We start from the raw sequence: 25,477 nt of genomic DNA, 5'->3' as shown, positions 1-25,477 counted from the left end.
GACAAGTCTCAGAGGCGCGGGTGTGATTACACTGTACCGAATCCCATGAAGCCTTTCTTTGGTTCATGATGCAGAAAGTTTCTGATCTGGAACAAAATTGAAACAGACCCAGACAAACAGTCGGCTGAACAAGGAGTGAGGTGAGGCTTTCCTGCCCTCGGATCTACCAAGACAGGGCCAGTCTCTGCCTATTTCTCTTTTACAGTCATCTGGAAAAGTTTCTGGGAACAGCAACTATTCAGGGCTAATGCGAAGATCTTCCGATTGGGCAAACAAAGTGAGAAATTTATCATTGTCCTCTTTTGTCATCTTTTATGAATCCAGGCAGCCCTGAGGTCATAGCTTGACCCTACCATTCATTTACCGAGCTAGATGACAAAGTGTGATTCTCTAAACTTCTCTGAAATTCGGTTTCCTCCATTGAAAAATAATAACATCTACCACACCAAGATCCTGTGACAATTAAAGCAGATTAAATTAAATAAAGTGCACACCTGCCAGACATAAACTTGACAGTAAATAAACACGAGGTCCATTTCCACCCACTCTTCCAGTTTGCTGGCTGGTGGGTAAGGAGAGATGGTGTGGCTAGGTGGGGAGACCGCTCTGAAGAACCACTGCTTTGGAGACAAGAAATTGCAGTTTTCCAAACAGTGGAAAAGATTAAGAGTCTTGTAGCTCATCTCACTCCTTTGAGCTGAATATAGAAATGCTTGTGGTCCCCGGGACAACAAGCCCACCTTCCAGACCAGAACTCGCAGGCTTCATCTAACCCTATGAGGCCTGTGCGCGATTAAACGCAATGAGCGCCGCCCATCCCACACGATGCACTGCGCAGCGCAGCCCCCATGCCACCGCTCTCCCTTCCCGTGCCCGTGGAGACACCGCTAATTAACAACAGCCATGCCTCCTACCTAACCACAATAGCACAGCCTTCGGTAACACAGCGAGTACCAATTGCTTAGAGGTGATACACAAAACGAAAACAATCTGACACCCCTGAACCAGACATCTGCCATCCATCGACTACCAGCAAGGCAAATGCTTACATGATAACACCGAGCAAGTTACACAACCGGTCTCTGAGATTAGGGAAAAACAGTCCTTGCTATTTTGGCCTAGTAAGAAACAAGTATTGTAACTTCCATGGAGCCTCAGCAGATCTCTTGGGAAGAAATAAATCTTAATAATTTATTGGGGACATGCACAGCAAAGCTCTGAATGGAATGAAGAGATCGCTGTGCCTAAAGGATGGGTGGTCATCCTGTAAATAAGAAGCCCCTCCCTGGAGCCTCTGTCTCAGCAGGACGCACTGGGGACTCCTTGGCACCTGGGTAGCAATCGATACTGTGCTGTGAGGATGGATGGGATGGGATTACTCAGAGAGAGAGAGGGCAGGATTTGCACAGAGAAAAGAAATCTAGGAAGGGCTCTGAGACCAGCCCTTGTTTAAAAGGTGGGCGGAGGAAGAGGCACCTGCATAGGAGAGGACAATATTGAGAGGCTGGAGAGAAACTGGATTGCGCGTCATCAGAGAGGCCGAGGGGAGAGGGGACTTCAAGAAAGAAGCGGCAGTCAAGAGATTAAAATGCTGCAGAGAAGCCAAGGAAGTGAATGATTGAGAGACGTAGTCAGGGTACAGTTCTAAGGCATCTTTGATGAACTTGGCAAAGGTGATTTCAGTGGAGTGTCAGAGGCCGAGGTCAGGCTCGAGTGGGTTCGAGGGAAGGAACGAATAGAGACAGTTCTCAAGGAATTGGCTGTGAGTGGGAGATGGGGCATTTTTAGAGAAGAGTCGGGGGGGATCTGAGAAAGTTTTATTTTAAGGATGGTAGGTATTTAAAAATCCTTAAAAACTGATATAAAGCCTGAAATAAGGATAAATATGATAAAGATATAGGGAGAAGCAGTATAACCAATAAAGCCAGGTCGCTGAGAAATCAGATGGGATTGGGTGTTAGGAGTGAGAAATGTATATGGGATGAAGCTGACTGCAATTTTCACTCTATCTATAAACGGATATATAGCAGGGACTCAATAAATTTGAGAATCTCTCAAGGCAGCCTTGAGTTGAGTTCCCCCCAAATGTAGAGCCTGAGACAAGGGCTTTATGCAGGTAGATTTTTTATGGCGGGGGGGGGGGGGGGCAATCTTCGGTCCTTTGTCTTTGAGAAGTGACCACAGAGTGGCAGAATTAGGAAGCAGGAACCAAAGAGGGAGAGAAAGCCACTCCAGGGCATGCTAATGAACTAGTTGGGACTATGAGAAACTGGTGCTCCATCCCACTGGGGACCCTACGAAGACTCACAGAGATTGAAGCTCAGACAGAGAGAGGAGTGCCTGCCACTGGCTCCTGGCTCCTGCTGGTCAAATTGTCCAAAAAGCTCTCGACACTTTCTACTTCAAGGTTTGCATCTGCACCAGAATGGCTAAGGGGTCTCTCATGAGCATCCTACTTGGGGAGAAATCAGCCCCAGAATAAAAAACAAGAGGCTCACAGTGCAACAGAGGCAAGGTGACATCAGGTCACCTCTGCGCACAGCTGGTTTCTGAGCAAAGGTGAGCCAGAAGGATGTGAGACGGGACACACGTGATGTTCAACACAAAGGTCAACTAAACATCACTACTTCACAATCGCTAACTTGCATTTATTCACACAAGGATTTCAAATACTAACAGCAACTTTTACATCAAGCTAATAAAATCATTACGTGTAGAGGGGACCTATCCCAGCTACATGCTATTTAAAGGACTTCCATTAGTGCTGGCTTTTGTAAACACTTTTAAGATTCTGAAAGTGCTCAAGAATATTAACCTGAAGACGTCTTTTTGGATTGCTTTTGAAGACTGTCTCTGAAACTCTTTCATTTCCCTTTAAGCTCCGGTGTTGTAAATGTGTCCCTAATGATGAAATTGCTATTTATTTAACATTCAAAATCTCTCCCATTAAGACCAAATTAACATCATTTAAAATACTGCCAAATAGGTTTTCTTTGAATAATTACACTCTATTAATTTCTGCCTCGGGGCTTTTTTTTTTCTTTCAGAAAGATAACAATTTATTAGAGATACAATGGCCATGCCATAGAGGCTTTCCCACCTCCCACATTGATGCATAAAGCAGGATCTTAAATGAAGTATCGAAACCCAAGGGCGCTGGGGACCAGGATGCGACAAAAAGGTTCTCAAGATAATTAAACCCCAGAGAAGCTACAGTTACATATGTATCATTAGCAGTTGGGTTATTTGATAACCAGGAAAGGTATGTGAGAAGATTTTATCATGCACACATGTGAATACACAGTTGGATCTATGAATTATTAAAAATGAATTTGGGAAACAGATTCAGTAACCTTTTATGTGATGGGCTTATAAAAACCCTTAAAAGAGAGTGTACATACACAAAATGGTGAGGCTGATTTTCGCATGTGGATTAGTCTTGATTCTTGAATTTTATAGGGCTGTAGAGTTTTCAAAGCATTTCGAAGCTGTTATTATCTCCCCTGATCCTCACAACAACCTTCCAATTTAGGCAGAGCAAGTAGCATGAGTCCATTGTGCAGAGAAGGGGAAATTAGTGCTCGGAGAGTCCACGGGACCGCCCCAGTGTTCCTCGGTGGGCATGTGGCAGACTCTGATTACAACCCGGGTCCCCAAATTCAGGGTTGTTTTGCCCACAACAGACCACTAGCTTCATGAATCCTAAACTGCTTGACATCAGGGACAATGTCTTCTAACTCTGCTCTGCTCCAGGGCACCCGGCATATTTAGGAGCTCACCAAATATCTGTTAATTGGTGGCTGGTACTTATTAATTGCTAATATTCCTAGAACATCTCCCAACCCTTTATAGCAGTGTCATTTTTTTATGTTTATACCAGAGCTCTTAAAAAGTAAGAGCAATGTATATTCAAGTGCCGACTGGCTTTCCTGCCTTACTGGAATTATCTAGAACCACCCTGATGCATGCCATTGCTCCACACTCGAATGCCCTGTTGGAGAAGGGGCTTCTGTTTTGACCATGGCCACACAAGACTGGCAGCTGAAAGTGCCATTAGGTAGTAGATTGGTCTACACAGTGTTACTGGTCTAACTGGGTATGGAGAAGAATTTGACGGAGCTGAGATGGCCTTCCCCCTTCAAATGTTTTGCTTTCCCCAACTCTGGAGTACTTTATTTGTTCTTTATTATCAATCTGTTTTTTCCTCTTGCATTTTAGATATCTGAAGAAAAATCAGTATCATACTTTGAGAAAAGATAAAATTGCACGTACAATGGAACTCGTGATGAGTGAATGGAGCCTTATCACATTGAAGGCCGCCTCCCGTACGTCATCACGCTCCCTAACGGGCAGGGCATGAATGCTGTCACTGAGGGGACTTAAGGCTCACACTGCTGAACTACATTCTTCAGAAAATCACTAGCAAAGCTACTCCATGGGAGAAAAGACAGGATTTCTAACCAGTTTGACTTGGAACACAGAAACAAATTTGTCTCTCTCCCCCTGCCCACAGACAAAAGCCGGTTTCTCTTTTATCCATGTGAAACGGAGACATTTCAGGCAGACTCTTTCCCATTGAAACAAGGGCTCTTCTGGGGAGGATTAGCTCCTTCTGATTCCACCAGGAAATCCCAGGCCCTGCCCCCCCCCCACAGAAAAGGCATCGAAGGGTGAACAAAAGTCACAGCTTTCTGTCTACCTCCAGCTCGGCTTTGCCCACAGCAGGGGATCCAACACTACCAGGTGGCCTCAAGCACAACCATTGGGATGACTACCTTTACCCGTTTGTCAATAGCAAAATGAAAGGCGAGGCAGAACCTGGGGGGTCTCTCCAAGTTACAGGAGCCGTGTGAGTAGCATATGGACCTTCCCACCACACAGAAGATACAGGCTCAGAAATAATAACATCACGTGGAGAAAACAGAAATTGTGACTGGCATGGGAGCTTTCCTTTCCAGGGCAAATGAGAGGGGGTGACTTGTTTGTTTGGTTGGTTGGTTTTTGGTGTTTGTGTGTGTGTGTGCGCGCGCGCACACAATGAATATCATGGGAAGTTCATTGTGAAGAGGTTAGCTAGGTTTTTGGTTATTCAAACTGCACTCTCAAATGCATATAATTTGTAGATAATGATTCACTCATGGGTAAATAACTATGCCTTAACTATATACATCGCATTAATTAATATGCAGGGAAAGGCTATGGGATGTCACCTGAATCCTAGTGGCTCAGTTCTCCACACACAGACATGACTGGCCCTTGCCCCGTGGGGCCAGCAGTGCTACAGGATGCCAGTGGTGCACAAACTTTACTTAATGCCACTTCCCTTCGTCAAATGGAAAGGATTAGGAACCCGGACAGGCCTGGCCGGCGTGGCTTCGCAGGTTGCAGGGGTGCCCTATACACCAAAGAGGTGCAGGTTCGATTCCCAGGAGGGGTGTGTGCGGGAGGGGACTCATCACTGTCTCTTTCTCTCCCTCCCTCCCTCTCTCTCTTCCTTCCCCTCTCTTTAGAATCAGTGGATATGTTCTCAGGTGAGGGTCAAAACAAAAAAAACACCTTGATATACAGAGCAAACAAAAGCAGAGCTCCTTTTGCTCTGTTTAAGGAGAGGCTAAGGGTCCTAGAGTCCCACCCTGAGACACCCTCCCCCATATTTTGGTTGCCCCTGAGGCAAGTTCCCTAAGGGTCAGTGTGGCTCCTCAAAAAATTAAGAATAGAGTTACTATACGATCCAGCAACCACTCTTCTGGGTATCTATCTGTAGGCTTTGAAAACATTTATTTGCGAAGACATGTGCACCCCTATGTTCATTGCAGCATTATTCACAATGGCCAAGACATGGAAACAACCAAAGTGTCCTGCAGTAGAGGACTGGATAAAGAAGATGTGGTGCATATATACAATGGGTGCTGCTCAGCCATCAGAAAGGATGAAATACTGCCATTTCCAACAACACCGATGGACCTCAAGAATATCCTGCTAAGCGAAGAAGGTCAGACAAAAAAGTCAAGAACCATATGATTTCACTCATATGTGGGATATAAAACGGAAAGCAACAAATGAACAGAAAAAACCAACAAAACTCATAGACACAGGCAACATTGTGCTGATTACCAGAGGGAAGGGGGCTGGAGGGAGTGGTACCGGGTAAGGGGGTCAAATACATGGTGACAGAAGATTTGATTTTGGGTGGTAATCACACAACATAATATACAGATGATGAACCACAGACCTGTGCACTTGAAACCTATATAATTTTATTAACCAATGTCACCCCAATAAACTCGATTTTTAAAAAATGGCCAAAAACCACATTTAGCACACAGGGTAGGAAGGAGTGAGGGGACAGACTTGCGGGTCTCATTTTCTGTGAGTTTTTCTCCCCCCTCAGAATTGTATGTCTCTGGTGGCACTAAAACAAAATATATCCATACTTTAAAAAGTTAAAAAAATGTAAGTGCGTAAGTCCCTCGACATTATGAAAAGCCAAGCCCACCAAAGCCGCTTATGCCCCATCCCACTGCTCTTTAGCTGCTCAAATTGTGGCTGTAGAAGAAAGCATCTGCCTCTCCCAGGCTCCCCTTGAAAAGCGAATCTATGGAGGGTGGGCGAGCATCTCTCGGGCATGCACGCTCCTCAGTGTCAGCCCTGCCTGAAGGGTGCTCCCTGGGGACCTCGCCCCAGCAGGCCGGGCTGGACCCAAGCCTCGCAGCGCTACAGTGTCTTTTCCCAAGATCACTGTTTAGCACATTTCTTGCACAGTCGGTAGAATATGACCTACCCCGATGCCCTGATACCATGTTCAGATACAAATCTGTGGCTTAAACCCTGGAGAAGAAACTACTGTTGGTCTGAGGGTTTTCTGCTCTGACAAAAACCTTTGGAGACAGCTTTATGTCAGTGACCAGAATGAGGACTCCAAGTCTTTTCCCTGCCTCGGGGGCAGATAGTAATCCCCGCAGGGCGAATCTTCACTTCTCCAGAAAGCCTTTCCTGATCCCCATATCAGTTTTCAAAACCCATACCCACCAAAAAAGATTAAACACGCATACTGATTTCAGAATGTATTTGAGACGACTCCAATCGTGTATAAAAAGCAAAAAACAAACAAAATATATTCTAAAAAAGCAGCCAAATAATTTAAAAAATGGCCAGTGCTAGAGGAGAAAGGAAGACTAGTACCCTAAAGGCTAAAGCAGGAAAGCTGTTCAAATTGACACCAAAAAAAAATTGGTTCTGAGCTTTCTAGCAACTATAGAAACACAAAATTACCTAGATTTAATTAAAAGGCGTAGAAAAGGTTCACATCTCCATGACAATTTTCTAATTTCTTTTTCCGCCACTTCACTCCCTCCCACGACCACAGTTGTCCTTGGACAGGTAGGTCTTGGGGGTACATTGCATTCTCTTGCTTCCTCAGCACCACTCATGCCTTTCCCTCCCCCCGAAATGGGCTTTCTCCTTTACCTGCAAAACTGGCACCCACAGTGCCCCTTCCAGGACGCCCGTGCTGACCCTCCTCCCAGGACAGGGGCCGGGACTCTCCCCCGTCCCTCCAAGAGCGACACGTGCTTCCCACTCATTCAGCTCTCATCACACTGCATTATAATCGTTCAGTTGTCTGTGTTCTCCATGGGGCTGAATGCATTTTAATATATTTAAATGAATGAATATAAAAAAGACGCTAAATAACATAATGGATAATTCCTGCACGGCAGTTTTATAAAAGTGCAGGCTACACATGGCCATCTCTTAGGCAGTGAGCAATCGGCGATTACCCTAAGCCGTCTTATATTGTTAGTTGGAAAAACAAGGTTTCTTTGCTTTAAAAAGATAACTAACTACACTCCCTGAGAGTAAAGATGGTATCTTATCTTCTCAGTTCAGCTCAGTTCAGTTCAACACGCATTTATTGAGTACCAGTCATTACGCTAAGTGCCAGAGAAACAATGATGAATTAGGCCCAGTCCTGAGCCTCTTAAAGTTTACAGACCTGGCTGGGGAGACAGATGCTGACGGGTAAGTAGTCAGCAAAGGAGCCTGGTCCAACCCCAAGCAAGGTTTCCCAGAGGAGGCCTTGCCCAATGAAGGAAGAGTCTGCCTGCTAAAGGGACATTCCAAATAGAAATAAAAAGTAAGAATGGAATATTAGGCAAAAAGAACATAGTGTGTACATGGAAATTTAAAAAGCTTATTTTTATTGAAGGATAAAATATAACATGGAAGGTAAGTGGGGGACAATGGCAGGCAAGGAATTCACCAGAGGCTGATGGATTAGGTAGGTTTCAGATGAAAGAGGAGCCTGTAGGCAACGTTAAGGAAATTAGATTTTAACCTATAGGAGATGAGCAGCCGCCGAAGTCAGGAACATTGATTTTCATTTTAAATAAATTACTTTGGAACTAGTGTTGTTAATGGATTGGTGGGGGGAGCACTATCTGGGAGCAGGGAAATCAGTTAGCAAGCTATTGCAACATTTCAGAAAATGCATGATAAGGCTTTATGAATGGTTTTAAATAGCCAAGTAATAATGATGCTTTCCCCCTTTTTACAAATAAATCACCCTGGAGCAACTAGAAAAACAAGAAAGAAAAATGCAAAGTCTCTACTTAATGAAAATATAACTCTGAAGCACAATATATGAGGAAAGGAAGCCCAATGCAGCGAAGGACGAACGGTATGAACGGGCACCAGGGCAGAAATGCCCACGGCTACAAATCTTAGGTAAAGAGAGGGAAGTACAGTTCTCCAAAGAGGACATTTCCCAAGGAGCAAAACTAACCATCTATTATTTGGAACCAAGGGGATGTGGCCAGGAATTGGCAATGGGAGTATTCCTGGGACAGATTGGTGACAAGGAGAAGCTGGAGAGACACGGCTGAATAAAGAACCACGCAGGTCCTACCCGATGAGAAGAACCTACCCTCAGACGAACAATGTGGAGTCATACAGAACCTCACTGAGAACCAAGAAGGGCCCTTGTTCAGCTGAAACAGAGGCCTGATCTGTCACCAAGAAGAACCTCCTCAAATCGTTCATCCAGAAAGGGTTCATGACATTAAGCAAGAAAATGGCCGAGAAAATAGAGATAAAGGAAAATAGCATGAGCATTATAAAGTATCACAGAAAAATAAGGGAGGAAACAGGAAAGGAGAAACAAACAGCAGATATAGGACAAAAAATGCTTCCATGGAGCAAAGGAAAATTGTGGCCATATGGCTATGACCGAAAATAACCTGTGTGATGAGTTCTCCTTCTGCAAGAGGAGTTCAAAGCCGAAATACAGGAGCTTGGGGGGAGAGATGCTGGGACGACAAACAGTGATGAAATACAACTGGCAAAACTCAGGAAGGAAGTTCAACAATAGCAGCCAAAAAGGCAAAGAAGAGCCTGGACACTGCAGCTCATTCAAGGTTAATGTGGGTAAGACTCGGTTTTTTAAATCTCATTTTGCTCAAGAAATTAACACAGATTAGAAGAAAGAAAATGATGTCCCCCCCCCTTGTCTTTCCTGTCTATTGTACACATCCTGAGTGTCCCGAAGAAAGAGAGTCAAAACAATGAAACTGAAATAAAGTACATATTTCAAGATGTAAATCACAGATACTTCTGAGAAATTAAAAAGTAAGGGAGATTTGGAAGCAGCCAAGTGCCCATCAATAGACGAGTGGAATAAAAAGCTGTGGTACATACATACAGTGGCATATTACTCGGCCATAAAAAAGAAGGAAAGCTCACCATTTGCAGCAGCATGGATGCACCTAGAGAGAATTATGCTAAGTGAGATAAAGCAGACAGAGAAAGACAAATACCATATGATCTCTTATATGTGGAATCTAAAGAGGGAAACAAATGAAAAAATACAATAGAAACAGACTCATAGTTGCAAGGAACAGACGGATGGCTGCTAGAAGGGAGGGAGGTCGGGGACTGGATGAAAAAGGTGAAGGGATTAAGACGTACTAATGGTAGTTACAAACAGTCATGGGGATGCAAAGCAAAGCATAGGGCATGTAGGCAATCATACTATAATAACTATATATGGTGCCAGGTGGGTTACTGGAAATATGGGGGTGGAGGGGATCATTTCGTAAAGTATATGATTGTCTAACCACTGTGCTGTACACCTGAAACTAACACAAAAGAATATTGAATGCAAACTGTAATAGGAGAAATTGAACCAACTGAATGTGATATACTCCAAGGGAAAGAATTGATGCAATATGACCAACACAAAACATACACTGATAAAGTGTATGAAAGAAGACTGGTGGTCACCATCGAACACATTTGCCTATAAAACTAAAATCAAAGTAAATATAGGAATGACTGTTCAGAGCAGAATTTAAATGCTCTAAATAATTTAATTTTAAAACTGGGTTTGGATAGAGAGGAGAGAGCAGGAGGTCATAAACATATGCTATTTCCCCTCTTTGTTCAGTGCCCCATAAAACATTTAAGGCTAATGGGATTATATTGTAAGGTAGAAAAGTAAATACTAGAAGATAATAAAATCAAGCAAAATTTAGTGATGGAAGAATTAAAGCAAGAGGGGAGGAAATGGAAATTCATATAAATACACTAATTTTATAATAGCTCACTGGAAGAAATCAATAGATATTATCCAATAAGAGAAGATTTACCATGTTATACAAAGCTATATTCATAAAGCTAAGTAGACAGAACAAATATTCAAATTATCAAAGAATCCTATAGGCGGGAAAGGATAACAGACCACATAATGAGTGCGTTGTTGTTTTCTTAGAAAAGCAATTATAACTAAAAACTAGTCATACACACACAGAACTAAGACATATCTCTCATATCAGTCAATGCAAATGGCCAAACTCACCCGAGAGAAGGGAAGGGCTTTATAATTAAATAATGATGTAATTAACTTACATTTATACTGTATGCATGTGCAGTTTCTATCTGCTATCTACTGACATCATTTTGTTTCAATCTTAGCCAATTGATAGTTGCAGATAATAGCATTCAATCTGTGCTTATTTGATGATTAATAAAATTCAATGTTTTCTCAGGATTATTGGCCTTTTGCATTATTTGAGGCATTGCTATTTGATTGTTTCTCATCTCTTTCATAACAAAAAAATCCTTAAAACAGTCTTCGAGGCCCTGCGCGACTTACCACCCTGTGACTTTCCGATGCTATCTCTAAACTCTCCTTCTCCGTCTCTTCCTTCCAATCTCCCTAAACTCTAAATATTTGAGTGCTCTGTGGCCCAGCCTTTGGATTGTCTCTCTTCTCTCTAGATACTTGCTCCCTAGTGACTTTAATTGTGTGATTCAAAAATATCATCTAAATGCTGACACCCTTTCAATTTATATCCCCAGCCCGACCTCCCACGAGCCCTGCTTCTAAATCCGGTCTCTAGTATTGACCTGCTCACCCCACAGCTCCATGAGAGGCTCGGAGGAGCTGGGTGCCCAACACACCTGGCCCCATGTCCCCCTCTGACTGCCGACTGCCGACTGCTGCCACCCTCTCCCTGGTTCACCACCCAGTGAGGCCTTCCCAGGTCATCCCAAATAAATCCCAAGACCCACACACACTCAACAGTCACAGTCCCTCTTATTTTTATCCATAGCATTGTCGTCACCTGATATATTTTATAGACAGATAAGCAGCTGATCGTACAGGGACAGACAGAAAGACAGAGAGCAACACTTATATAACATTGTTTTGGTGCTTTACAGGTGTAATTAACAAATGCAATCCTCCCAGCGACCCGTGAAGTGAGAGCTGCAATTATCCTCTTTCCGTGGGTGAGTCAAATGAGGCACAGCTCAAGGTCATGCAGCTGAGTGTGGCAAGCCAAGGTCAGAATAAATGCTGGCTGTCGGTCTCCAATTACAGGCCCTTAACCACTATCTCTCATATATATGTATAATACAGATGGATATATCATATATGTATTTTTCCTGTCTCCCACTACAATGTATATGCCACTAAAACAGACATTTTATTATGTTTATTATTTTAATCCCAGCACCTTGAACAAGGGATCTGCAAAATAGTAGGCAATCAATGAAACTTAATTGAATAATGGGAACTCATCTCTCTTTCAAACAAAATAAAATTTGATGCTGATTAAAGAAAAAACTTCTATTGGTTTCCAGTATAATGAAAAAAATGTTTCAAAAGAGTTAGCAAAAAATCTGGATATCTGCCTGCAGAGTTATAGAAAACTTTATGCAATACAAGGAAAAATGAAACTAAAGAATCTGAACATTTAAAATTCTAAGTGATGTTTCCCAGAAACAGTTCTGCCATGTTCATCATTATGTGCAGTATGAGCATTAAGAAAAGTACAACCAGTTTGGTAACTTCATAAATCATTTCTGTGTTTCTAACTTAAAAAATTAGAAAGTGATAATAAAGCCTTAAATGGAGACCATAACAATGGGAATGGAATAAAAGGAAGTGCTTAAGAAATAACTAAGGGTGATATTAGTTAGCATAGGCTGTGGATTCATTTAATTTGGTGACGTACACTGAATTTCAGGTTCCTAGCTTGAGTAATCTGATGGAAGGTAGTGCCACAAATGTGTCAGGTTCAAGGGGACCATGTTGATTTTATTTTACCTGGGGAATGTCCAAGTTGAGATATTGAGATATTAGATATATAGGTCTGCAATACATGGTAGAGTTTCAGTAACTTGAGAGTGATCAGAACATGGAGATGGTACTTAAAACCATGACAACTCCCAGGTCATGGGTTGGGTGCAAAGAGAAGCTGGTCATGGGCAGAAAGCTTGAGAACACCAAGAGTGGTACCTAGAACTGTCTAATTTGCACTGTATATGTTTAGTAAATACTTGTAAATAAAGGAATGATAGAGCGAATGACCTGCCAAAATTTAGGGAAAATTGGCTGAGATTCTGCCTTTTAATCAAGCTAAGAAACTGATTTTGTAAGCCGCAAAGACCTCTCTTCCACTACCCCTTTCAAGCTAGTTTTTGAGTAGATGGCTACTTGCCCTGTATCTTACTAGACCTCAAAAATCTATGCAACTAATTTGCAAAAAGAAATAACTGCTACATCCATAATCCATCTATCTAACAGGTAGTCATTGAGCACCCCTGATTTGCAAAGACATATTGTTTGGGCCAAGGGTGAGGGGTAAGCTGTGTGTATAAAATATTACCCCTATCCTCAGAGGGTGTAAAATGCAATTTGGAAAGAAGGAGATAAATGAATCCATTAAGATTTAAGTAACAACTCCTAACTCAGGGAGATTCCAAAGTTCAAAGTTCATAAAAGACGATCTGTGCCAAGTATTTGTCACACACACACACACACACACACACACACACAGAGTCACTCACTCACTCAGTGGAGCATCATCTTTTGTTTTTCCTCATTTTCTATGTATATTGCCCCTTCTTCCTGAAACTCAAAACCTAAAGCAAGGCTTCCCTTGCCCACCTAAAAATGTGCATCCCACCTAGGCTATCTATCTCTAAGTCAGAGTTCTTGGAGTAACAGATTTTGGACTCAGAGATTTGAAGAGGTAGTCAGCACTAAAAAGGGAAGGGGATATTTAGTGCATTCAAGATTTTTCCAGAATAAAAATCCTAGAGATGCTTGATTTCTGAGAGATTCTCATTCACAAGTTAGACAAATCAATTTGGACAGAAACAGCATGTGGCTTAGATATATTAAAGTCAATTCTCATTAGAGATTTGACTGTAAATAACCTCAAACCCCAGCTCAAGTCCCATTTCATTTCAAGATTTGATTATACTCTTTGGTATAGTCAAACCACACCCAACTGAGGGATTCAATGGGCCATTAAGGTCCCCTGTAGACCATACTGACCCGCAATGCCTTCATCTTTTACCAGAAGTCTGGGATCTCCCCAGGGGGGCAGGTGACCAAGCAAAGGAGGGACAGCACCCCTCAGGAAAGCCATCCTCATTTTCTTGGTAAGCAGCTAACTTTGCCTACACATCCCCCCTCTACCATTGACAACACTTTCTGGACTCACCTGAATGAAGATGTATTCATCCTGGACGACCAGGGAACTGATGTCAATGGCGCGAGCAAAAGGCCCGCTCCGAGTGGTCTCGGCACATTCCTGGATCCTGCAGGTGAGGTAGTGAGCATCTGAAATGGGAGGGCAGAGCGACACTTAGACTCAGGGGAAATGGTGAGCAGAGCTCTCATCAGCCCACGAAGCTCTACCTCATGGGAAATCAGTCATGCCATTAAAACCAGCAATGAGATTTCATTTTCTTGTCCACAAAATTTGTAATAAATTTTTTTAAAATGATAAAATCTAGTTCAGGCAAGGGAGTAGGGAAAGAGTCTTATATTCTTCTGGCAAAAGAGTAAGGTGCTAGAGATTTTTGGAAGAACCAATGTGAAATATCTATCAGAATTTTAAATGCGTATCTTATATCAACAATTCTAATTCAAAGGATATTTTCTAGAGAAATACTCATATACTTTTACAAAGAGGCAAGGGCACAGTTGTTCATTGTGGCATTGTCCATAGCAGTCAAAAGTCGGCAACAGGTTAAATGTCCAGGGACAAAGGGATTTTAAATTAACCAAGATGCACATGTAACAGGACCCTGGTGCAAAAGTGTCAGGGAGGTACATATGCCTTGCCACGCTGATTTCTCCAAGATGCACTCTACTGAGACCTTTTACAAAATTATTTAGCAATATGTATTGTATGAACTGATTTATGTCAAAAAACCCAAGGAAGACAATCCTTTTGGTTATTTGTTCCTTGATGAAAAACTACAGGGATCCCCTAGGAGCAGTGGGGACTGCAGTCAAGCCCAACACTTGCCTCTTGAAGGCTGAGCTGCTTCTCAGAATCGGTTCATTATCAACTTGCAGAAAAAAGTCTGAGTTTCTCAATGAAATTAACTGTCCCTATTTTTTAATGTGGAATTTCCTGATTTTTTAAAAAAACAATTGACAGAGAATTTAAATTAAAGATAGGGCACAGGCCAAACATCCTAAGGACCAAACAAATAAGCCTACAGTCCAAACAAGCCCCGGAAGCTGCTACTTACCCATCTCAACACTGTAATTTAGTCCCTACCTACCTCTCCAGAAAAGAGACACCCCCCCTCCCACATCTCCTGACCTGCGAGCAAGACCAGCTTGTTCACATTCTGTAAGTACCACCTGCACGCCTCTTCCTCTTTGTCACAGAGGGAGCCAGGGCGGCCTGGCTTTCCACTCCTGGCTGAGAGCACAGGGGCAGGCAGGCAGCCCGGCTGTGCCTTGGGGAACATGGCCCGCCTGCCCACCAGGAATTCTCTTGGACCAACATAGCCTTAGTAATTTGCTCTTAGAATAAAGCACTAAACACTCAGTGAAGAGCTACAATAAACACATGGAAAGAAACCACGAGTGTTGACATGACAACCGGCTTCTTTCTCACCAGCCAGTGTGTCAGAAAGCTCCTTAGGCTGGTCATCAAAGGTGCACACAGGAGACCATCTGCTGGTCCCTACTCTACAGGCTCATTTCCCCCACTTATGACTGGCTCTCAATTTGGACACTTTGAAAAGAATCAAGTGTATTCGACACCACCTCAAACCAAATCAACGCCCACCTGAACCTCGGCTCGTGGCAAGTGGGCTATTGTGGCAAACTCATCCCACTCCTTGGCTCTCCCCCTGATTGCCACTGCCCAGCATGGCACAGAAAGTCCAATTTAACAGGAAAGCAGCCCTAAAATGAGTCTCTGAAATCCACATAAGTTTCAGGGGCCTTGCAGTCTTGAACTGGGCTCATGTATTAGAAGTCTCAATGCTTTTATTTTTTAAAATACAGAGCCATGAAAATAAATGCAGTGGTCCCCAGTTCCTGGTGAGAAGCCAAAGAGGGGACTTGAGAAGAATAAATGATCAGGCAGACCTGGCCACCAGACGGAAGTGACTGAGGGTCGCAGGGGACTTTGGGTGTCACAGGTGAGCAGAGGACACCATTTGTTCAAGGCTTGAATTTGCAAAAGGTCTCAAATTTAGGCTTTGGATAGTATCTCCAAATGAGGCTGGATATAGTCATAAAAGATTCCATGATAAAACCGAAAGAAGACATTCATCATATAACTTGAAATCCCAAAATAGGCTTCTAACAACTGAGGCCTCTGTTGATTTTTTCAGTAACAGATGCCTGATGAAACGGAAGAGGCCCAGGTCTCAGGAGGGCATTGCGGTATGTGAGAGCAAGACCAGTGCAGTGAAACGCGCTGAGTTTGAATCCTGGACCTGCTACTTGCTCACTGCTTTTCATCTGTGGGGTGCAGACAAATTAGTATTGGCCTCTGAGGACTGTCATCAGGATTATATGATTATGTATGAAAAATGCTCAGTACATTGTTGGGTACATTTTAAAAGATCAATCAATGTTAGCTCTTTCTTACTATGAAGAAAAAAAGAAGAGGGCTTAATGCTCAGCATCTCTCATACATTCAATTAATAATAAGTGATGTTTTATTTTATTGTGGAAAATCAAAAGACCGTGATAGCACAGGTCCTGCTAGTAAAATCATATTCCAAACTTATAGCCCTTACTTTCTTTAAGTGTGATGGGTGTTCAGACAGGAAGAAAAGGGCATCGAGCTAGAATAACCGAGCAGGACCTGAAGGAGAAGGCACCCTTGTGTTTAGCCTGGATGGACAAGTGTGCTGTGTGAGAAGCGAGCTCCTGAAAAGGGAGTGGAAGCCGCACAGGGAGAGTTAGGTAGGCGGAGCTCCTGGAAGGCACTATATATACAATCGCATGTGGACTTTCATCAATGCTTATTCCTGAACTTCCATTTTCTCTCCTCCCCTTAAAAAATAATAATAATAATAATAATAATAATCCTCAAATGAAAAACCAGAAAGAACAGACTGGATGAAGATCTCATTTGCATGTCCTTGTGGGAAAACCAGAGAGCGACTTCCCAAATGTCTGGAAGTCACATCACCCTCTTGAATGATGTATTTCTAAATGTCAAATGTCTTTCTGATGTATTTGTAGGATCTGGTGAGACCACTGCTCCACTTCCAAAAGCTAAAAGCCAGAGGCTTTGCTCCCTGCACTGTGAATAGAGATCTGTTTGACAACTTTAGAAATGCCTGGCCCTGCCGGGCCGGGCGTGGCTCAGCGGTTGAGCATCGACCTGGGATCCAGGCGATCAGGGTTCAATTCCCGGTCAGGGCACATGCCCGGTTTCAGGCTTGATCAATGACTCTCTCATCATTGATGTTTCTATCTCTCTCTCTCCCTCACCTTTCCTCTCTCTGAAATCAATAAAGATATATTTAAAAAAAAAGAAAGAAAGAAAAGAAATGCCCGGCCCTGTTTCAGCTAGCTCTACTGCTAGAGGACCTTTAGGGAAGGTGCCACTATCTCCCTAGTGTACCCAGCCTCCACACCCTCTCACCTTGCGGATGGGCCAAGGGTCTCATATGGAGAAAAGGGGTGGCCTCAGACTGATGGATTCATTCACTTTGTACTGGCTCAAGGTATATGGAGAAGCTGCATGCGTTGGATACTCCCTGAGGTTCCAGAAAGCAGAGAACTTAAGACAGGTTCTTGTCTTCAGGAGAACCCCAGACCAATAACGGAAATGGGATATTCACAGGTGAGCGTGCTTTGGGGCCTATGCTGGATAGAGGACGACCAGAGAACTGGAAATGTGGAGAAAGAGAGAGGGAAGGAGATAATCTGGGATCCTTAGCCTTCTGTTCCTCCTAAGAGGTTGCATTTCTGCTAGTGTGGTAGAGCCCAGGGAGACAGCTTCTAACTTTCTCCATTCAGCAGGGCAAGTTTCTCATCTATCTACATCAACAAGTTTCACCACAAAGCCCAGCATTTCCCACTCTGGCAAGCCTTCCCCAAAGGGTCATCTCCTTAGAAACAGGAATAAAGTCTTAGAAATCTTTGTTTCTATCCTCAGGCTAATTCTAAGCCTCTGTAAATGCTGGTTAAAACTGAATTGAATTGCATTAAAAGCCTAGAATTTTTTTACTTTGAGTTATATTGTGACTAGTGATTATGTTTTGCCTTTGAGATTATTAAATATTCAACTATTGTAAGTTTCTATATTCTTGTCACCTCATAGAAAAAACTTCCCATGATTCCCTCAACTTCCATCTCTTTGGGTAATATACATATTATCAAAAATTGAAAAAGGGAATTAAAACTGTGAACAAAAGTAAATTCAGTTCTTCAGGCCTTCTCTCAGAGAAATACCCAGGAGCTATTTATTTTAAATAAGAACATAAACTCTCAAATGCAAATAAGTAAAAACAGATTCCAAGCAACTCTGAAAAGTTATTTAGCTTCCATAAGCCTACTGCTCCTTGACCAGGGAGTTGGGGCTAATACGTTTGCAAGCATAATGCAAATAAAGGACATTGACGTTGCTGCAAATGCCTAATACAGCACTTGAGAGGTAGTAGATACTAAAAACAAACCCAAAAAAATCAACAAACCAAATAAAAGGTTGCTTCCAGTTCTTCCTTTTAGGCTTATGGATTTAGAGTTTTTGTAAAACTTCTAACTGCCCATAGGAGAAGTCTAATGTCTGTGCTTTCTAATGGTGTGGGAGTTTGGGGGGGGGGGGGGTATGGCTGGCATAGATATAGACATTTAGAAATCATAGCAACCTTGAATATCTTCGGCCTCCTGACACTCCATCTGGGGCTCTTTCCATTCTACTTGCCAAATAAACTAATCCTGAATATGACAACTAGGCGATGGTGATGATGGTGGTGATGGTGGTGATGACAATAAGTAACACTGTTTAATGTTTGCTCTTGTGTTGTCTGGTGTTGCAGGAAGTACCTGCATTAACTGATTATTGCAAGAATGTAAAAATCACTGCAACAACGCAATACAGATTTACAATTATCATTATGTCCATCCCATAGAGGAGGAAACTGAAACACAGAACAATGAAGAAATTTGCCTGAATCCTACCATCTAGGAAAGTGACAGAGCTGTGAATATAACTTTCATTTCTTTAGGGTAAATATGTTGCATCCTAAGGGGTGTGTAACTTTATAAGAGACTGCCAAATATTCTTCCAGAGTTACGGTATCATTTTGCATTCCCACCAGCAATGTATGAGAGTTCCAGTGGCTTCGCATCCCTGTCGGCACTTAATATTGTTGGTTTTCTTATTTTAACGATGCTGGTAGATATGTAATGACATCTTATTATGGCTTTAATTTGCATTTACCTAATGTCAAGTGATGTTGAGCATAATTTCATGTGCTTGTCTTATATCTTCCTTGGTATAAATAGTCTTTTCAAACTTTTGCCCATTTATAAAAAGTAATTGGGTTGTTATGTATTGCTATGTTTTGAAAGTTGTTTATATGTTCTGGCTATAAGTTCTTTGTTGCATATATCACTTAAATATATTTCCTCCCACTGTCTTTATTGTACCATCATAGATCACATAGATGGCTTTAAGAGACTGACATGGGAATTAGAACCAAGGCGGCAGTTGTCTGGAAAACTGGCCTGTGGGTCATCTTCTGAGCATTATTGTCAGCTTTCCTTCTACTGTCCTGCTAAGTTTCTTCAAATCCCTACACCTCTTTCCTCAGTTTTTTTTTTTTTTCCCCTCAGCAGTAACAGTCAGATAATATAATTTTGACTCCAGGTTTCGCCATCCTTATGATCAGTGAATTTGAGTACGTGACATTATCTCCCTAAATCTTAAACAGTTCTTTTATTTAAAAAACATTCAAGAGCGTGGGTCATTCCTCAGGCCTGTCTGCTTCAGAGAAAGAAAGAAAAAATAAAGCACTAGGCACAGTGCCAGACATGTGGTAATGATGACTGCTCTCTAACTCTTCAAAAATAAAAATGAAGCAGATAAAATATATCACCCGAAATGCATGTTCCTGGCATGCATCTGTGTTTGGCCTCAAAAAAAAACATATTTGGACAAAACACATGCATTTTTACTTCATGCATTCAGAATGATATTCCAGCACTCACAGCCACGTTAAAACAGACTCTCCTGACATTCGTACATTTTATAATTTCTATAACATCCGTCTCCATTTGGTGAACCCATAGCCCTGTGCAGTGGGCAGGGCAAGGATGGAAAAATCTCAGGTAACAGAGAAAGTCAGAGCAGAGCACAGAGAGTTTAGAGGGGGGAGGGGACTTCCCCAGTCTCAGTGCTAATGGGCAGCTGAACCCGGGATCTCAATTCACCAGCAGGTACCTATTCGGCCGCATTCTTAGATCACCACCATTTTCATGGATTATGTGGCTCTATTTTTGACCTAGAATACTCATGTATTTTAAATATTTCATATACATAATATGCAGAGTGTCCCAAAAAAATGTACCCACACTTTTAACCCATTATTAATTCCAGTGGGTTAAACCTGAAAAAAACAGCAATTGAGCTATCAGCTGTTAAAGTGTATGTACATTTTTTGGAGACACTCTGTATTTTCACATATTTTTGTTTAAGTTGATTTTATTTTTCTTGACTAGGAAAGAGCCTTATAAATATGATCAACTCTGGGAAGAGTAAAATGCTTAAAGTGGTGCAAAATGCTACTTTACCAGTCCAGCCTGTGTAAGACATACAGACATGCACAATGTGTGAAGCGGTCACGTGTTTGAAACCGGGGGGGTTTCTCTGCTGTTTGCAGGGAAAATACAGGTCTCGGGCTCCACTACATCTCCAGGGCCTGGAACAATGCCTGGCACTTAGTAGGCCATCCCTAAGTATTTGTGGAATGAATAAATAAAAAGCTTTGCAAATAATCGCCCAGTTACTTTTGGGGGTAAGCTTGAGTATATGAAGGGTTTGTTTTTTTAAAGCTGGCGACTTCTGCAATTCACCTAGTGAATGCAAAATATCGTGATGAGCAGCGGACATCCTGTTTGAGTGACACTGGGGATGCCGGAAAATGACTAGCAGGAGCCTCAAAATTCAAGTCATGGACTCACATCCCCTGCATTCATTCCTGAGGGTTTATTTCAATGAAATGCCTCCCTTGGGACCAGAGGCTCTCAGGGACTCTGGGAAATAAGGATGGATGAGGCAGCCTGGAGCTCAGGGCTTGTCACCCTCCCAAGCCATTAAGATGCAAACGGGGGGAGAGCAAGCTGAGGCGATCAATCTGGGCCCAGCCCGGCAGAGGCGGCACTCACGTCCGTCCGCGGTCCGCACCTCCATGTGCACCAGGTCCGCCTCCTTATCCAGCCCGGCCACCGACCTGCGGGAGGAAGGGAGACAGAGGCTCAGTGACCACTGACGGCAGGCGACACGCGGGAGCGCGCGGGGTGGTTCCCGGGAAAGCCATTTCCTCCAGAGGGCCCGTCCTGCGCCCTGGGGACCCACAGAATGAGGCCACTGGCGGCCCCAGCAGCTGTCAGCACATGAGTCCCGGGAAGACTGTGACTCAGACACACATAGAAGAGCCCAGAGCCCAGAGCCATGCGGGTCTCAACCTGCCATTGCCCCTCCTCCGCCTGCACCTTCTAGGCGGCTGCCTCTCCCCGTCTCACTCTCACCTCCCGTCTCCCCGTCTCACTCTCACCTCCCGTCTCCCCGTCTCACTCTCACCTCCCGTCTCCCCGTCTCACTCTCACCTCCCGTCTCCCCGTCTCACCTCTCACCTCCTGTCTCCCCATCTTGCCTCTCACCTCCCGTCTCCCCGTCTCACCTCTCACCTCCCGTCTCCCCATCTTGCCTCTCACCTCCCGTCTCCCCGTCTCACTCTCACCTCCCGTCTCCCCATCTTGCCTCTCACCTCCCATCTCCCCGTCTCACTCTCACCTCCCGTCTCCCCGTCTCACTCTCACCTCCCGTCTCCCCGTCTCACCCTCACCTTCCATCTCCCTGTCTCACCCTCACCTCCCGTCTCCCCGTCTCACTCTCACCTTCCGTCTCCCCATCTCACTCTCACCTCCCATCTCCCCGTCTCACTCTCACCTCCCATCTCCCCGTCTCGCCTCCTACCTCCCCTGACTGTACCCACCACACCCTCCCCTGCCCTCCCAGCAGGAATGCGCTCGCTATTCCCTACCCGTTCTGTGGCTGTGGAGGCTGGATTAGCCTCAGTCCTGGCTGTTTGTCCTCCTGAGAGATCCCAACTGCCCTCCCTTCCTCCTGCCTTGCAAACAATAAATGTTTAGTGACAAACATGCAAAATCTGGCCCGACAAAGACAAACTTCTCCCTGCGATCAGAGTGGGAAACTTTCGAGCTCTATTGCCAAGAGCCAGAAGGGAGGCTGAGAACGTTTACAAAGGAATCCTCCTGCCCTCAGAGCTTCCACATGTAAAGCTCAGCAGCGTCTCCTGCAAGAGATATCCTGGCCAGAGCGCGAGACTCAGAAAGCCAGCTACAAAAGGCAACAGAGACATTACGACATTCCTGCGCTAAGGAAGTCACACGGTCCACGCTCTCTGGCTGGCTCTTACTCAGAGCCTGTGCACTCTCATCTTAAATATCATCCTAAGATTGGTTTCCTGGGTTTCCAGCCCTCAGTAGGTAAGAAGCAGCAAGTTAGAAAGAAAATGTGGAATTTGGGATAGTGATAATCGACAGCTGGTACCTGGAGAGCAAGGCAGATAGAAAACCTATGAAAAACAGAGCTAAGATTTCAAAACGCAATCTTCCACCCCTTACATCTCCACGTTTCTCAACGGCCCTGAGGTCATTACTGTGTTGCAGCATCAGTGCCTGACATCTATACTGAGGGGCTGAAGGTTTGGAAAACTGGGAGCCGGGGCCTAATGGGACCAGTGAGCCTGTCTGAGAGACCTGGGTCACAAGTGATATACATTAGGAAAAATAAAATAATTGTTAAAATAAAATAATTAGGTTCTAAATGGTTAAACGTCAGTTACTTACAAAATTCATTCCTATAACATAGTCCTTTTTCCAAAGAAGCTGAATGAATGAGTCCTTACTCTAATGCTTCCTTTTTCCCCAATGACCTTTACTAAACTTTTAATTTTGCCTCACCTCATTGGGTCTTAAGGGCAAACACCTGAGGTAAGGACAGCAGGTATCATTAGTTATATATGATGGAATGAGAAACTGAGACACAGAGAAATCGATGTTTCTCTAAGGTGACACAGGGACTAGGCCAGAACAAGAAAGAATTACTGACTTCTCAGCCAAGAGCTGCTCCTCTCCTTCTCAGCCCTTATCTCTTTTGCTTGCAGTGTCCTTCCTATCTAACCATTTCCCTGCCCCCTTTCTTCTCAAGCCACCTCTCACCCTTCCTTGAAGATCACACGGCCTCACCCCTCCAGCAGCCCTTCCATCACCCATCTCACTGAAGAACCTTTTATCTGCTCCCATAGCTTCCTCTCCTTGGTGGTCCTCAAACCTGGATGCTCCTGAAAGTCACTGAGGGAGCTTTGAAATTACTGGATGCCTGGGCCTCTCCCCAGACCAGTGAAAAAAAAACTTTTGCAGGTAGAATGAAGGCATCAATATTTTTTAAATCTCCCAGGTGATTTCAGGCACAGCCAGGTGAGAACCAATGTCGTGCGTGGCTCAATGTCATCACTCATAATTACACTTCTGTGTCCTCTCTACTTGGATGCAAACTTTAAAGAAGCAGGATCCTGTCTGCTTATCTTTAAATCCTTGGCACCTGTGTACCTACTATATGTTAGGTGCTACTGAATGACTGAATTAATAAGCAGCCCAATCTGCCCATGCTAATGCCAAAATTTCAATGTCAAACTCAATTGAGACCAGACGCGCAGAGGGCTGAGGGCGGCACCAGAGGAGACTATATGGACATCTTTTCTGTTCCACAGCCTCCCTGTTTCTTTATAAGCAAGTTGGTATTGTCAGGATTAGAGGCTTTTCGGGTATTATTTTTCTATCTTCTCCCAAGGTCAATGGCAGGGTAGCATGTACAGAATTGGAACCATAATGACAAAACCTAGCTGTGATCATCAAGTACTATGCTCTATAACAAAAGGAGAAAAGTCCTTGCCTCTTAGGAGCTTAAAACAAGCCAGACAACACCCACAAAACAAGTACTAAAACTGTTCCCTCCTCCAGGATTGCTCACTCCCTTCCACCTACCTAAAATCTCTCTCTCGATGGACACCTATGTTGCTTCAATATCTTGGCTATTGTAAACAGTGCTGCAACACACACAGAGACGCATACATCTTTTCAAATTATTGTTTTTGATATTTGGATACCCAGAAATGGAATCCTATGGCAGTTGTATGTTTAATTTTTTGAGGGCCTCCGATATTGTTTCCCATAGTGGCTGCACTAGTTCACAGTCCCACCAAGCATTAGTTGTTTGTCTTTTTGACAACAGTCATTCTGATGTCTGTCAGGTGATATCTCATTGTGGTTTTATTTGCATTTCCCTGATGATCAGCGATATTGAGCACCTTTTATTTGTCTATTGGCCATCTGTATGTCTTCTTTAAATGTCTATTCAGGTCCTCTGCTCTTTGTTAATTAGATTGTGTTTCTGATGTTGAGCTGTAGGAGCTCTTTATATGTTTTGGATATCAATCCCTTATTAAATATATCATTTGCAAATATATTCTTCCATTAAGCAGGTCGCCTATTCATTTTGCTGATGGTTTCCTTCTCTGAGCAAAAGCTTTTATAGTTTGATAGAGTCCCATTTGTTAATTTTTGCCTTTGTCGCCGTTGCCCAAGGAGTCATATCCAAAATAATATCGCTTAAGACTGATGTCAAAGAGTTCACTGCCCTATATTTTAATCTAAGAGTTTTATTGTTTCAGGTCTTATATTCAAGTCTTTAATCCACTTGAGGTTATTTTTCATATGGTGTAAGAAAGTGGTAACTATAAAACAGAATAATAGAACAAAATAGAGTTAGAGTGTATCAAGGATAGGGGACATCTGTAATACTCTCAACAATGAAATAAACTTAAAACAACTAAAAAAAAAAAAAGGAATAAATATGAATCTATGAAAACCCTTATGAACATTTACAAATTCCTCAATGGTGAATTCTCTTGTCATAAAGTTTTTCTAAAACCCAATATGACTGGGGAAATCTAGTCTTTTCCAGTGGATCTTTCCATCCTTCCTCAAGAAGGGAAGGAGGTTCAGCCCCCTTTGTGCAAATTTCTCACCACATTTTGAATATACATGTATATACATATCATATATATATATATATATATATATATATATATATATATATCTCAATACTAATTTGTCAGTTTCCACATCTGTAAAGCTGTAAAGTGGGAATATCATCATACCTACTTCCTCATGTTATGGGGATTAAATGAGCTAAGTAGTAAACACTTAGGACAGTGCCTGACCCAGGAAGCCCTCTTAATATTTAAGCTATTTTTATTTTTGATTTGAAGTACAGAAAACTCATCTGCCTTCCTGTCTGCCTTCTTCGTTCCCACATACCTGAGTTCTACATTTGTTGAGTCCTAGTAATTATAGTATTATTCTAGGCACTGGGTACAGAAAGTT

The 25,477-nt window shown here is 43.0% G+C and overlaps 1 protein-coding gene across 1 annotated transcript in view; it reads right to left on the bottom strand.

Moving 5' to 3' along the window:
- Positions 1 to 25,477, bottom strand: part of SORCS3 (sortilin related VPS10 domain containing receptor 3) — a 446,748-nt gene that overhangs the window by 108,905 nt on the left and 312,366 nt on the right. Inside the window, exons 6-7 of the mRNA XM_016212097.2 lie at positions 21,173 to 21,237; positions 14,013 to 14,131 (exon numbers count right to left, since the gene is read on the bottom strand). Coding sequence (XP_016067583.2) covers positions 14,013 to 14,131; positions 21,173 to 21,237 — 184 coding nt within the window. The remainder of the gene's footprint in view (positions 1 to 14,012; positions 14,132 to 21,172; positions 21,238 to 25,477) is intronic.

The sequence above is a fragment of the Miniopterus natalensis genome, chromosome 14 (assembly GCF_054644295.1).
Source record: "Miniopterus natalensis isolate mMinNat1 chromosome 14, mMinNat1.hap1, whole genome shotgun sequence".
Taxonomy (NCBI): Eukaryota; Metazoa; Chordata; class Mammalia; order Chiroptera; family Miniopteridae; genus Miniopterus; species Miniopterus natalensis.
This window is presented reverse-complemented; position numbering and strand designations above follow the sequence as displayed.